This window comes from Pieris napi, chromosome 4 (assembly GCF_905475465.1).
Source record: "Pieris napi chromosome 4, ilPieNapi1.2, whole genome shotgun sequence".
NCBI lineage: Eukaryota > Metazoa > Arthropoda > Insecta > Lepidoptera > Pieridae > Pieris > Pieris napi.
In genome coordinates this window covers 2,609,174-2,622,759 of record NC_062237.1, presented here as the reverse complement: position 1 = coordinate 2,622,759, position 13,586 = coordinate 2,609,174, and the positions used below count along the sequence as shown (strand labels likewise).

The window sequence follows — 13,586 nt, the reverse complement described above, 5'->3', positions numbered from 1 at the left end:
ACTTCACCGCGGAATCATTCGGAGAGGCTTCCTAGAACCTCTAAACGTCAACATCTGTTAAAAACTCGATTTTCGAAATATTTCAATTTTCTTAGCGGGAAGTTAAAAAGAAGAATAATAAAAATATGAAAAAAAAATAAAATAATGATACATAAAATTTATTTTAATTCGTCCAGCAAAGCGGGCGCGAAACGGCTAGTTATATATATAAAGATATCCAATTACAACAACAGCCACCAAACTTAATTCGTGGAGCGCCTTTTTAAATTTATTATTGTCCTGTTATTAGTTTTTCATATGTAATGGTATGATACTAACCCAAATATTCAACAGCACAGAAGAGAATCAACCATCACTTGAGTCAAATATCGCGATATCAGCAACCTGAATATTCACACGTAAATGAACAGAATCATTCATGCAGACACAATCGTGTGTCCGAGGCGAATCAGTTATATCGTTTGTGTGCTCAGGCGTCGTCGAAACCACAACAGCAATGATCATCAATAGCACTTTGTTTTGGCGAATCACCAAGCAATGATAAACGAGCTTATGCGTCACCATTATTTCAATAAACGCAAAGTTCAATTTCGAAATGAACTTAATTGTAAATGATGTTATGTAAATTAAAGCTATATATGTAAAAAATCGTGTAAGTTACACTTAAGTAACATTTATAACTCAAGAACGGCTGAACCGATTTGGCTGAAAATTGTTTTTTTTTATGTATTTTTTTAATGGCATAAGTTTTAACGTTATGTCATTTTCAAATTAAAAACATAGGACTTATTATTCTGTTTCCATGGTACGTGACATAAAACGCAACAAACAGAAAAACTAAAAGTGTATCAGTGAAAACATCAGTCTAGCCGTTCATTTGTTAGAAATGGTATAACAAAATTCTTATCTATGGTTAAGTTTTTAAGCTTTCGTGCCCATATTATCAATAACAAAACCCGACAAAGCCATAGTGCATTCGAGAATAGCTCAGATTATTTACAATTAGATGTGTAGAAATTCTTCCACTTGTCTCTCATCCTCGCCACTATTTTACAAACCTTCCCCTTCCCAGGTTTTTCATAGGCGTCCTCTCTTTTTTCTTCAACAAAAACGACAGAGACAACTAATAAAATACCAGAGCCAGTAGGTACTCTACTAGGTCAAAAATCAATACGACGTATGAAAGTCATACTTAGTGCTCTGAATCTTACTATTTAATTTCTGAATTATATACATCTTTTTAGTATAGGCAAGTAGGTGATCAGAATTTCTGTACTCGTATATTTTTGGATTTACAATCCCTATTTCCTTATGATTTGTTTTTTCTTATATTGCATTTAGAAATCTATTTTTGCACAGCCAGGATTTAAATGCCCAATCTCGACAATTTCATCTTTTTATCTCTTAAAAACAAACGTTTAAGATCATACAACTCTGTGTATTTACGTTCCTATACATTGATTTAGTAAAAACAAGTTTCAGATTACCGCTTCGCATTTAAGAATAAAAACAATAATGTTGCAAGGTGCAAAAATTTTTCACGCTCCATTGAGAAGAAATAAGAAGAAACAAGAATTGAATAAACAAAAACATTAATTAAAGCAACAAACGAATTAAGATTCAAGTGGACATTTAGCTAAAAAAAACTTGAACGTCTATCAAACAAGGTTTAATCTTACAAAAAGTAAAACAAAAACGTCCGGCGGGGACGAAAAGAATTGTTACAAATTACTGCGAACAAAGGTTTATTTTCCTGCCAACCTGTTGAGACTTGTTAAATTTTAATTAAACTATCCGACGAAATCACGGACTTTGTGACACTATTCTTTAAATGCTTAGTTTTTTCCTATTAAAACACTGTAACATTTGCAAATGAATCGCATTTTAGCGAAAACTTTTGTATCTAGCTTTGTAATAAGTTTGACAGTTAATTTTCGCGAGTTCTGCACATTTGAATTAAGCTTTATCAAACACAAAACATTCATGAGTTTATTTTTAATAATTTACTGTTTTTAACGTAAGTCTCTCGGGAAAGACGAAATAATACAATAAATTAGTTTAACTAAAGAAGTATTATTTTTTACACATTTGCACTTCAACAACAAACTGCCTAATTACTCTGTAAAACCAATACCAATTGCCTAAATAATTATGGCATTATCACTGCTGCTGACAACCCATATGGCACCCAAAGTACAAAACTCAACTTCCATATAATTCTTTCGATGGCTATAATGCATCAACATCTAAGTGGCGATGTTCAGGCCACATAGCGCGGATGTACAGAAACCGATGGGCCCGCGGGTTCTTAGAATACCTTGAAGACCTCGTCAGAATAAAAGACCGCGCGGTCGCCCATCTGGACTGACGACATTTTCAAGGAGGTTGGCAGTGGACGCAGAGAGGACGCAGGGCGTACTGGACGAAAGTAGAAGAGGCCTACGTCCAGAAATGGACCAAATAAAAAGGATGATGATGATAGCTACAATGCCAAAGCTTTATAAAACCCAGTATTAAAGTTGGAATCGCTATTTCTATTGGAACTTTTAGACTTAGCTAAGTTAAAGAAGTTTAAAACAAGTATACATCAACATTAATATTTTAATTTAAATAAAAGTTTAAAAGGTTAAAGATCAAAGTTGTATTACTAATATCATTAGTCTTAATGTTAAATCTCAAACTTTAATTAACGAGTTAGTTATAAAAATTTAAAATTTTTTAAAACTGTAGTTTAATTTTTTTTAACAATGTATGTGAATAAAAATTAATCGCAAAACATGATGCTAAGCGCAAAACTCGAAAATGTCTGGACCATTCGAGTATTTTTTTTATTTTTTTCCTTGAACTCTGAAGAAGTTTGTATGGGGAGAAAAATGGCAAAAAAAAAGTTTTATTTAGTACTTAGGTTTATATTCCGTCATAGCAAACAGTCTCTATGGGGTAGCATAGCAAAACGTTCCATATGTTCATATATAACTACTAAAAAGGTAGACTATGTATAAAAATCATATTAGGGCGAAACGAACTTCGCGCGGGCACATAGTTTTAAACAAATATATTATGAATGTGTCATCACTTTTCAATTTCCAATAAATACTTGTTATACATATATATTTTCCGTTATATAGAAGTATGGAACTTACCTTTTACATACAACGAAGTGGGTTTCGAGAACTCAGTACCGATGGAATTCTCAGCCACGCACTCGTACTTGCCCTGATCTTCCTCCTCACTCTTCACTATTTGCAGGGTACCTGTTAACAATGTAAATATAAATATATGTAGAAAGTATGACAAATATACTATAATAATAAAAATAATCTTTATTTTTCTCAAAAAATCTTACATACGTATACATAGTGCACAAAATAAAGCAACAGTTATTTGTAATAGAAGGAAATGCTTGTGTGAGACCGATGCCTGTTGAAGGTAAGAGTACATGTGTTACAGGTCATCAGGCTTTATCCAATTGCAGCGAAGTCTTGTATAATAATGATTAAATAATAATAATAATGTCATATTAATTGATAGATATACATAATTAAAGAGGCCGGAATCGCAAGGGTAGGCCGACTGGTCGAACACAACCAAACGATACTATAAGAATTTCCTTTGAGGACGCTTCTGTTCGCGAGGTACATACAACATATTAAAAAAAATAATTTCTGCAAATATTTTCAATAAAACGCCTTGGATATTGCGTGCTTCAAGCTTATCATAGTCGTGAAAGGCAACGCTAGACATTACTGCATTTCGCCTTCATTTGAATAATAGAGCATCGCGTATTATTTCCACTATCAAATTATTCTGCCTGGTTCGGCTTCATTTTCATAAAATATAACAAATAAACAGTATTTACAATATTCTTAACCTACAAAGTAGTCATAATAATAATTAAAAATCGATTAACAGAAACTAATAACAAAGTTTGGTCCCTGTGGCATTGTATTTTAACGCTGGCAGCGTTTCCTCGCTGTATACTTAATACTATATTTTGATATATTGTAATTAATTATTTCTTTAAAGTAACTCTAGGATTACAAAGAAAGGAAAATTTTGCAAGAAGGTATGAGTATTAAAGTTAAATATTTTATACAAATAAACAAGATTTAATTGAACATCCCTTCCGCCACCGAACTTAACTCATGTATAAATTTTTCCAGTCAATGTAGTATAGTAGTAGAAGATGGTTATTTTTACATATAATTCAAATTCACAAACCACGCCCAAAGTCTTTTAGTATCAATAACCGTTTAAAGTAGATAAGAACATGATCCGAGTCGAATTTCAAATCGATCCGCTACACTCGATTTAGTATTCATTTATCGATGCGACGTACGTGTCCGAAAACTCGGTACAAACCCGAAAGTTTCCCTCGGAAAAGTGTCAAAGAGAAAAAACTAGTAAACAATGTGAAGAGAGGAAACGTAATTACGTCGAATCCAGTGTTAGGGCTGCCACTGGATTTTTGAGATTATTCGTGACAATTAAGATAAAACTAAAAAAAATAATTTTACATTACATAGTATTTTGACTTGCGCCCATGACATTTGAAGCTATTTGAATGAGAGAACATATTAAAATTAGCTCCCTTCGTCTGATTTTCTTTAATGTATTTCTGTATTTATTTATTTTTCTGTAAAGTAAATTTTTTTATAAGTTAAAGACTATGAGAAATCGGAGGTCGCGGAACTATCATCAAAGCATTCTTATTACTTTGCATTAAACTTTATTATTTTAGTTACGAATAATAAGACGTTTTTTAATTACTACTACAAACAACTACAGCAACTGACTACAAACAATGAAAAAAAAAATGCTCTTTAACTAATTCTTAAAAGGCCGGCAACATATTAGCAAGCCCTCTGGCATTAAGACTGTCCATGGGCGACCCCCTCTGTTCTATAAAAAATCAACACCGACTTTGAATTCACAATAAAACCCATATCACCATAATTAGGACTTGATTAAAAACTGACCGCATTGTATTAAAAAGTATTGCCAACCCTACGCTATCATTGTATTAATGTCCGACAAACAGCATTTTCGACACCTCGAGAATGTTTGAGTTTCTGTTTGACAGACACAAGTGTACCTGCTCTGAACACTAAAATTCAATTGCAAGTTAAAAGCCAACTGCAATTTGAAACAACAATCATGGTATGTTACATCTGTTAATTTAACTTAGCGTTTTGTACATACGATACTTTATACATTTTGAAATCGGTAATTGTGAATAATTACAGATTATTTTCATATCAAATTAAATATATAATAATAATACAAACTTTATTCGTAAATAGGTTGTGACAAACTTAATCTATCGCTAGGGAGTACCTGTTTTGTGGGTAACTTGATAATAATTAGTCAGTGGTACATGGTACATGTTTAAAACAGTTTTTTGAGAAAAAGTAGGTTAAGTGTTACAACTAATCTAACATAAGCCTAATTAAGTATGTGTGAATGTATGAGGGTGTGGGTGTGTGTGCGCATGTATTTGAGAGTGTAGTTAAGAGTTGCTATAAGCGTGCGCTTTGTCTGTAAGTTTTTAGCTTCCAGAGTCATGCAAAGTAACATTAGTACCTACATAAATTGTTGAAATGTGAAATCTATTTTACATACTCGTTCGTACGTCCAAGGCCGGGTAGCTTGTAGCTTTCAAGCAATCATTCGGAACCAAAATTGTATCTCCTAGTATATAGTATCCTAGTATATAGTACATAACATATACAGTACATAAACTTTTGAAATGTGAAATCTATTAGGCGGGTAGCTTGTAGCTTTCAAGCTATTTATATTATAATATATACTAGGTATATTAGTAGACAACCGAGTTCAAAATACCAGTAGTGAAAATATCCGGATAAAGAAAGCCCTCTTCTAAGAAAAATCTAAGGGTGTCACGATAGCATTGCATCACATCACCCACATAAATCACAGCGAGCAATAATCATTCGTGCCATTAATTACACCGCTACTAGCTCATAAGTGTCTCCGTTAAGATCAGCGCGTCCACTTAATCAACCATGTCGGCGTAAAGTAAACCCCGTAAAGGGGGTACGGGGCGTCTAAGAGCTAGATTAAACGGGCCACGGTGATAAAGCTTCTTTGACCATTCAACTAAGGCCCCTGGTATTGCGGGGAATTATACCTTGGCGGTTAAGTTACGCAATTACGAGAGAGGGGGCGGCGGGTCACGCCAGCTGGTTGCTATAATGCCACGAGGCGGCTATTCTCTTGGACGTTTATGAATAGCGCTTATTTTTCTTTTAATTACGCCCGCCCGCTGTCTCTTATGCTTCTGCCCGTTTCATTGAGATGAAAGTCAAATATTAGGGCACGTTTCTCGTGAAGGGATGAACAACTTTTTCTTTTAATAAAATACAAGGGAAATTATATTTTGTTTTACTTTGCTGTTTGTGAAATTGCTTGCATTCCTTAATACCGCAGTAACAATAGTTAGAGGCCTGGGAACTGTACAATAGTTTCGTCAGTTAAATAATTTTTTTTTATATAACAGGGGGCAAGCCGGCAGGAAACTCACCTAATTTTAAGTGATATCGCCGCCCATTAGACTAGTCCATTACATGCCAGCTTTTTAATTTGTACGCTCTTTTCTTGAAAGGCCCTATGTCGAATTGGTTTGGAAGTACATCGGTGGTCAGCTTCCACATAGTGGTGGTGCGCGGCAAAAACTGCCTTTTCTATACAAATCGCATAGGGTAAGTGAATTCTATTCCACACATTTAACTATTCAACGAAATCGACTAATACTACTATTACGATTCTAATACGATTTTAAGTATCGTTGTTTCATTTTATGCGAAAGAAAACAAAATTGCTGCACTATCCCACTTCAAAAACCACACACATGAATATATAGCAGATGGACACACAGAGTAACAAGGTGGAAAGGGCCATCACAGAAAAGTAAGAGAGGTCTCTTAGAACAGGGAAAATTGGGAGAAAAATGTTCAAGATAGAGAGAGAGGGAGCTAGTTAGAGGAGGCCTATACTCTCTAATATAAAAAAATATTAACATAAAAGTGTATTTTTGTGAATATAGATGGACGTTTAAAAGAATAAATTATTATTTCATTGATTCCTTGGTTCGATTTATTCCGTGGTCAGTTCATAGACTTCGTTCGTCTCATCATTACTAGCAACTAACATTCAAACTCACAAGTTTCACACTATTTGAGACCGTACAGTACTCGAGAATCTCGGGAGCGCAATAACGAGACGTGTAAAAAGATTTCTGCCAGCCTCTCTTGAATGCCTACTCCGATAATGGACCGAATTACAGAGTTTTGTACGGAAAATGATAACATGATGATGCTTTCTCGCGTACGCATCTGAGTACTTTGCTTCACTTAGACTATATTGACTTCATATATTAAATTAAATGGAGTGAAGATAGCGTCATAAAATATCCTCGTAATAACGTTCATTCTTAACCCCTTATAACACTCATAAGTACCTATTACAAATCGGACTTAGGTGTCAGATAATAAGTTATTGTATGTAATGATGTACTTTTTCACCGAAAACATACATCTTCGTTTGGGCTAAAGTAATTCGAAGTCCAGGCTTACAAATAAATATATAGAAATATTAGATCTTAATATTGTAACGGAAGTGCATTTTGCAGAACCTAACACAGACAGAGCACGCTCGCTTATAACATCTCTCAGCCACACTCTCCGGTATACACACATTCACACACTCACACACTCACTCATAATCAACAGTTTACGATTTTTTGTTTAATTAGACTTAAGATAATGGCTACATTTAAAGAAATATATCACTTATATTCCTTTTGCTTTTACCATGCACCGTGTGCCACAGAAAAGCTCTAATCCACAAATACCAAGCGCAAGATAAATTTGATCACACCCATATTTTGTTATAAGTAAAGATTCTTATTTATTTACATATATACTTAAACAAAACTTTTTTAACTGATTTATTAATAAACTACTGTAAAACATTCAAAACCTCAAAGTAAATAATAACTTTAGGTTTTTTTCCAATCTGTTTGGATTTGTTTCTTTCAATATGTAATGAAGCCCAAAAATATGTTGTAGACAAATTAGATACATATTAAGTAATAACGCGTAATGGACGTTTCAGAGAAACATGTGTAAGCCTTATGCAATGATTTAGAGATTGTATTAGTAGACCGGGATACAAATCCTCGTCTTAACGTAATGAATTCAAAATGGAGCGTCTTACTGTTGTGACTATTTTTTATATATCTTATGGGCATTTAACGACGTAAAAAAGTCGATGGAGTATCAGGCTTAAAAGTCTGCTCACATACTTGTCTATACAAGAAATAACTCCCTACTAGATAACGACAATTTAATATAGTGAGCTTTTGTGGCTAAATATTATCAGGATAACATTTGCATACAGAACTTTTTTTTCAATAATAGCTGTATTTTATTAACTTTTATTTTAAGAGAAGTTATTTATTAATCTTGCATTCATAAAGTAACTATTAACCAATAGCAACAAACCATTCATGCCCTTAGACCACATTCGCTTATGAATACAAATCATCAAACAAAACCACGCTTACGAGTCGGCCCCCGTCAACTCAATAAAAGAACTCAAAGCACAAACAACGTTTCGTTTCACGCATGAATACAATAAAATGTAATGTGCAAAACTTGGAAGTCGGTTGACGTAAGCCCGCGGTCCCAACACGTAGCCACATACTTTTATTTGATTACAGAAGCTTAGGATTTCGGACAGCGTTTGACATATTCGAGAGAATCCTCAATTTTTCTACGTCATCTTTAGCTTTTAAAGCTTCGTTTATTGCCTGGCTTCGTGCGACACGAACGTGTTATCACTCGAAAAAATTGTGCGGGAATTGTCCGTGAAAAATAGGCTTTAGTGAGCGTTTACACGTATTACTTTAATCTTATAATGAGGCACGCCTTTTACGCTCATTTAACTGGAAATACACTGTACAATTTAAAAAAATACTATAAATTTATATTTACTGTTCTCAAATAAAGGGCAATCAAGAACTTTTCTAGAAGAAAGATTACTATCTTAATATATATAAATCTCGTGTCACAATGTTTGTCCTCAATGGACTCCTAAACTACCGAACCGATATCAATCAAATTTGCACACCATGTGCAGTTCGATCCAACTTGAGAGATAGGATAGTTTAAATCTCAAATTATAGTCGCAATTTTAATTTATTGCTAATTATTTGTCTGTTATTATTTGACAGTCACAAATCACAATTCTAACAGATGGCGCCGCGCTGTGTTGAAAGTACCAACGTTTCACATAAGATACTATGTATTTAACATCTGTAACAAAAACCTTAGCCACAGCAACGCTTGGCCGAGTCTACTAGTATATATTATATATTTTGTGTCATATCAGAGAAATATAGATTTTTTTCGACTATAAAGTTCTAGATAGGTAACATTTTGAAAATCGAATCGATAGATCCCTTCCCTATGATTGGACAGCTAGTCCAATTATAGTCAAGCGACAGAAGGTTCGTTTTTCAAAACTGTATTCCTTCCTTCCATTCCTACGTATAGAAATTTCAACTTCAAGTTTTAAATATGTTTTGCATGTCTGGAGGCGACATGGCGTGTCCCTTAATCATCCGGTTAAACCTGTGTCATTGTTGTTCGTATTAAGAGGTTTTTGTTAAAACACCACACTTGTCCCATTCAAACTTGGGAGTTCACATTTGTATGTAAATGAATCGTAATCTCGACCCGTACTTCGCAATCATAGCGCAGACCCAGCGGGTGTTTGTTTATTTACGATATGTACATATACACTTTCGTGTACATATTTCTTTAGTATTGAACGTATGAAGCCCTTAATATCAAGTAGATAATGATTCGAATTTAAAAACTCACATATAATTAATTACTATTACTGGAATTTAATGTTATGTGTTATTGTAATTCGTGCCTCAAAATACAATCGAAATTAAATATCAATACTTGTTCGACATACAAGAGTCATACTTATATTATATATATATATATATATACACATGTATTATGTTTGTGCATGCCGTTCACACTTATTATCGAGGCTTCACATGGGTTTAAATTTTATAATATTTTTCTTTGAGTCAGTCAGGCCTTTGAACCTTACCATAAGTTTCAAAGTAAATGCAATAAAAATATAAAAAAAAAACCATAACATAGTTCCTTAACAGTCAACTACGCCTTTGCTGTTAAAATGTATGAAAAAATTTAACTAAAAAATCTTGTTATTATACAAATTCTAATACAAAAATGTGTTTCAAACTTATTAAATTTACAAAGGATCATAAAACCTGTCTGTATCACTTCTAATTTACATACGCCCGCAATAACGGCCGATAAAATAATAATTTCATATAAAAGTTATTACGCCCATGTTACGAAGGCTGTATTTCTCTCTCTTGATATATTGCAACGACTTTTTAAGCCTAACTATCTCTTTATACAATCATGTAGTAATTTTACGAGGTAATAATTTATCAGAATAAATTCTAAGAAAAAAGTATAAAGGAAGCTAAAATATAATAAAATATTTATATTACCATTTTTACACTAATTTTTTTTTGTTGAAATACTTGCTAACGCTCGGCACACTGATACATTGGTAAAACAACCACAAAATACAATTTTTAATGTGAGCACTTAAAGTGAAACATGACATACAGTAGAGATCATACTATTAATCAAAACAATTATTAAACAAAACAAACTTTAAAGAAAAACAATTACTAATCGAAAAAATTGAAATTACAAAAAACAAAACAAAAATCGATTTTATAGTGTGAGAGGAGCATGGATATCTAGACCTAGCTCGTTAATCACAATGCTTAATCTCGCCATCTATATTAGTAATAATAATATAATATTCAACAAGAAAATTGTACTTGATTGTAATAAACATAAAAACTGGTAAAGTATATTAAATTGGAGATGATGAGGGCTACTACTTGTCAGTGCCGATGGTGACAGTTTTCATCATTTTCAAGTAAATTTTTCGTTTTAAAAATTATTCCTCTTTCTTTGTTGTTTGTTTTTCTGTGTGAATTTTATTAGGTTAAATACTTGTTGTTTTTGGGTCTTGTGTAGACAAGAGTTGTTTTTTTTATAAGTATTATGAGTATAACAATATTCTAATATATTCATGAAACATTTTATAGAAATAATAATTTTACTCTACAGTTTCTAAAAACAGGTTCACCTATTTAAATAGACTTTAATTTCAATGTTATTTCAAACTACACGGAGCCTATGATAATATTATCTTTATACGCGTCGTGAACACGACCGGAATTAAGAAAAATATAAATTTAAATAGTTTACACGGTGAAATGAATACCTAAGATTATTGCAAAGTTTACTAAAAACAAGAGGCCCCGAAACAACATCAGAGGCTCTGCTATCGTTGGTCTATATTTGTTTCCTCGATTATTTAATCAGCCTTTAATGCCTGACACACATCACTAATTTCACAATCGGATTTTGAACACACGCATAAAAGCTAAAAGTTACGCGCGCTTAACCATTTAAATATCCTTAACACATGTGTGTTAGTTTAGTGGTCAAAATTTTATAAATAAAATGCCGAAAAAAAAATACCTTGTAGAATCTTTAAGATTACGTTAATAATTGTAAAACTTATTCAAACATAAGATGGAGACGATGTAATATATTGACAATAATTAATTAATAATAGTTTATTAAAACCTAAACATAACAATCAAATATTCAGAATTTACAATTTTCTTACCCTACAAAGTAATAATAATTAAAAAAAGCATTAAAAATTTTTTTAAACAAATTTAAAATGTTTGGTCCCCGTGGCAGTGTACATTGAACGCTGGCAGCATTTCCTCGCTGTATTGCGATACATATTCGTTGAGCTATCTACCAGACGCCAACTTAAATCTTTAATTAGCACATGTGCTCTTGAACCCCACGGCCCAGGAGTCTCTACTCCAAAGAAAATCAAAATCAATCAAAAAAAAAAATCAAACATAAACATTAGATTTTTTTTATTGACTTATTATAGGCAAGCGTATCCAATATCCATAGATACCATAGAAGTCTTTGATGACACCGGAGTACTTTACAATATTAAGCATAACTATTTGCAAAACAAACAATGAACTGAAAGTCATCAGCACCTCCGAATATGAAAGCGACAAGAAAATAATCCGTCGGAATAAATTAAAATTAATGAGCTTAAAAAGAGTCAGCCAAGTCCACGACTTGGTTTAACTCAATTTAAATCTTCCACTTTTGAAGTGCATTAAAATTAATTTCGCTACTATTAAGGAGACGTTTAAAATTTAAACGTGCACATACATACAATGAATGAAACTACAATGTGTTGCTGAAATAATTTAGTTTTTTTTAATACGATTTTTAAGATTAGACTAATTACCCAGAATCTAAATATAGACAAAAACAAGTATAGTAATTAATAATGAATCAATTACCTGAAATAATTATAGAAACCACATTGAGTATTTGTTATTTCATAAAATTCCCGATTAAAAACCGAAAATAATCTAACAAAAAATGCTCGGTTTAGAATTGATTGCACACATAGATATAAAACTCAGTTAGTGCATAGCCAGGAATCACAAGACATGAGAATTTAACGCATCATTACTTATTGAAATAAAAGGTCAACAAAATGTCATCGAAAGTAACAGCGTATTTACAGGGTATTATTCATAATTATTACTTCTTAAAAAAGAATTTTCTACTGAATTCACCACTGTCTGTTAGTGACAGGCGAACTGATTGATACATTATTACTTCTCAAGTTAAATCAGCTAAAAATAAAGCACACGCAGGAATAGTGTAGTAACTATCCAAAAAGTAATCATCACACAAAACTCAAAGCAAAACAGCACAAAATCCAACAAGAAGTGGAGAAACTTAATTCAATTTACGATCTAAAATTCAATGAAACCGCATCTCATAATGAAAATCGTATATCCGATGGAGAGCAGGCGACCCGCAAAATTGGCGTAATTAACATTTTGTCATCTCACTGCGTCACACAAACTTTGGCTATGGAACTTTGAATTTAAATAAAGCACTAGCGAGATGGAATATCTTTTTATTTTAATTATTACTTGTGACAGAATGTTGGTACATATTACATTATATGTCAAGTACGTATAATAAATGTACCAGTGTGTAGGGTTAAATGCGTGTAAGACCAAGGGACAAAAATGTTTTAGTTGGGTAAAAACAGATTACCTAAAAAAATTGACATAAAAATATTATAATGACAATATATATTTCTTTATTAGTAACAGAACTTTACACTGTTTTAGGTTTTATATACTTATATAGGACCCAAAGTGTTTTAGCCATTGATGGCATCCGATTCTTTAATAATTTTTATTTTGTATAAAAATGTCTCGCGAAATAAATGCTATTGCTAACGATGTTACCTATAGAGCAAGTGTTAAGTTTGCAAAGTTTGCAAGCAAATTGAAAAATCCATTATACACAGACGTGATTCGAACGCACGATCTCATTTCGAAAGTCCTAACCACTTGGCCC

At 32.6% G+C, this 13,586-nt stretch overlaps 1 protein-coding gene across 9 annotated transcripts in view; it reads right to left on the bottom strand.

Annotated features, from left to right (window-relative positions):
- The window catches only part of LOC125048905 (tyrosine-protein phosphatase Lar), a 362,055-nt gene that overhangs the window by 30,628 nt on the left and 317,841 nt on the right, over nucleotides 1-13,586 (bottom strand). For all 9 annotated transcript variants that reach the window (XM_047647857.1, XM_047647858.1, XM_047647865.1 and 6 more), the window contains one exon: nucleotides 3,144-3,254. In XM_047647857.1, the coding sequence (XP_047503813.1) occupies nucleotides 3,144-3,254 (111 nt within the window). The remainder of the gene's footprint in view (nucleotides 1-3,143; nucleotides 3,255-13,586) is intronic.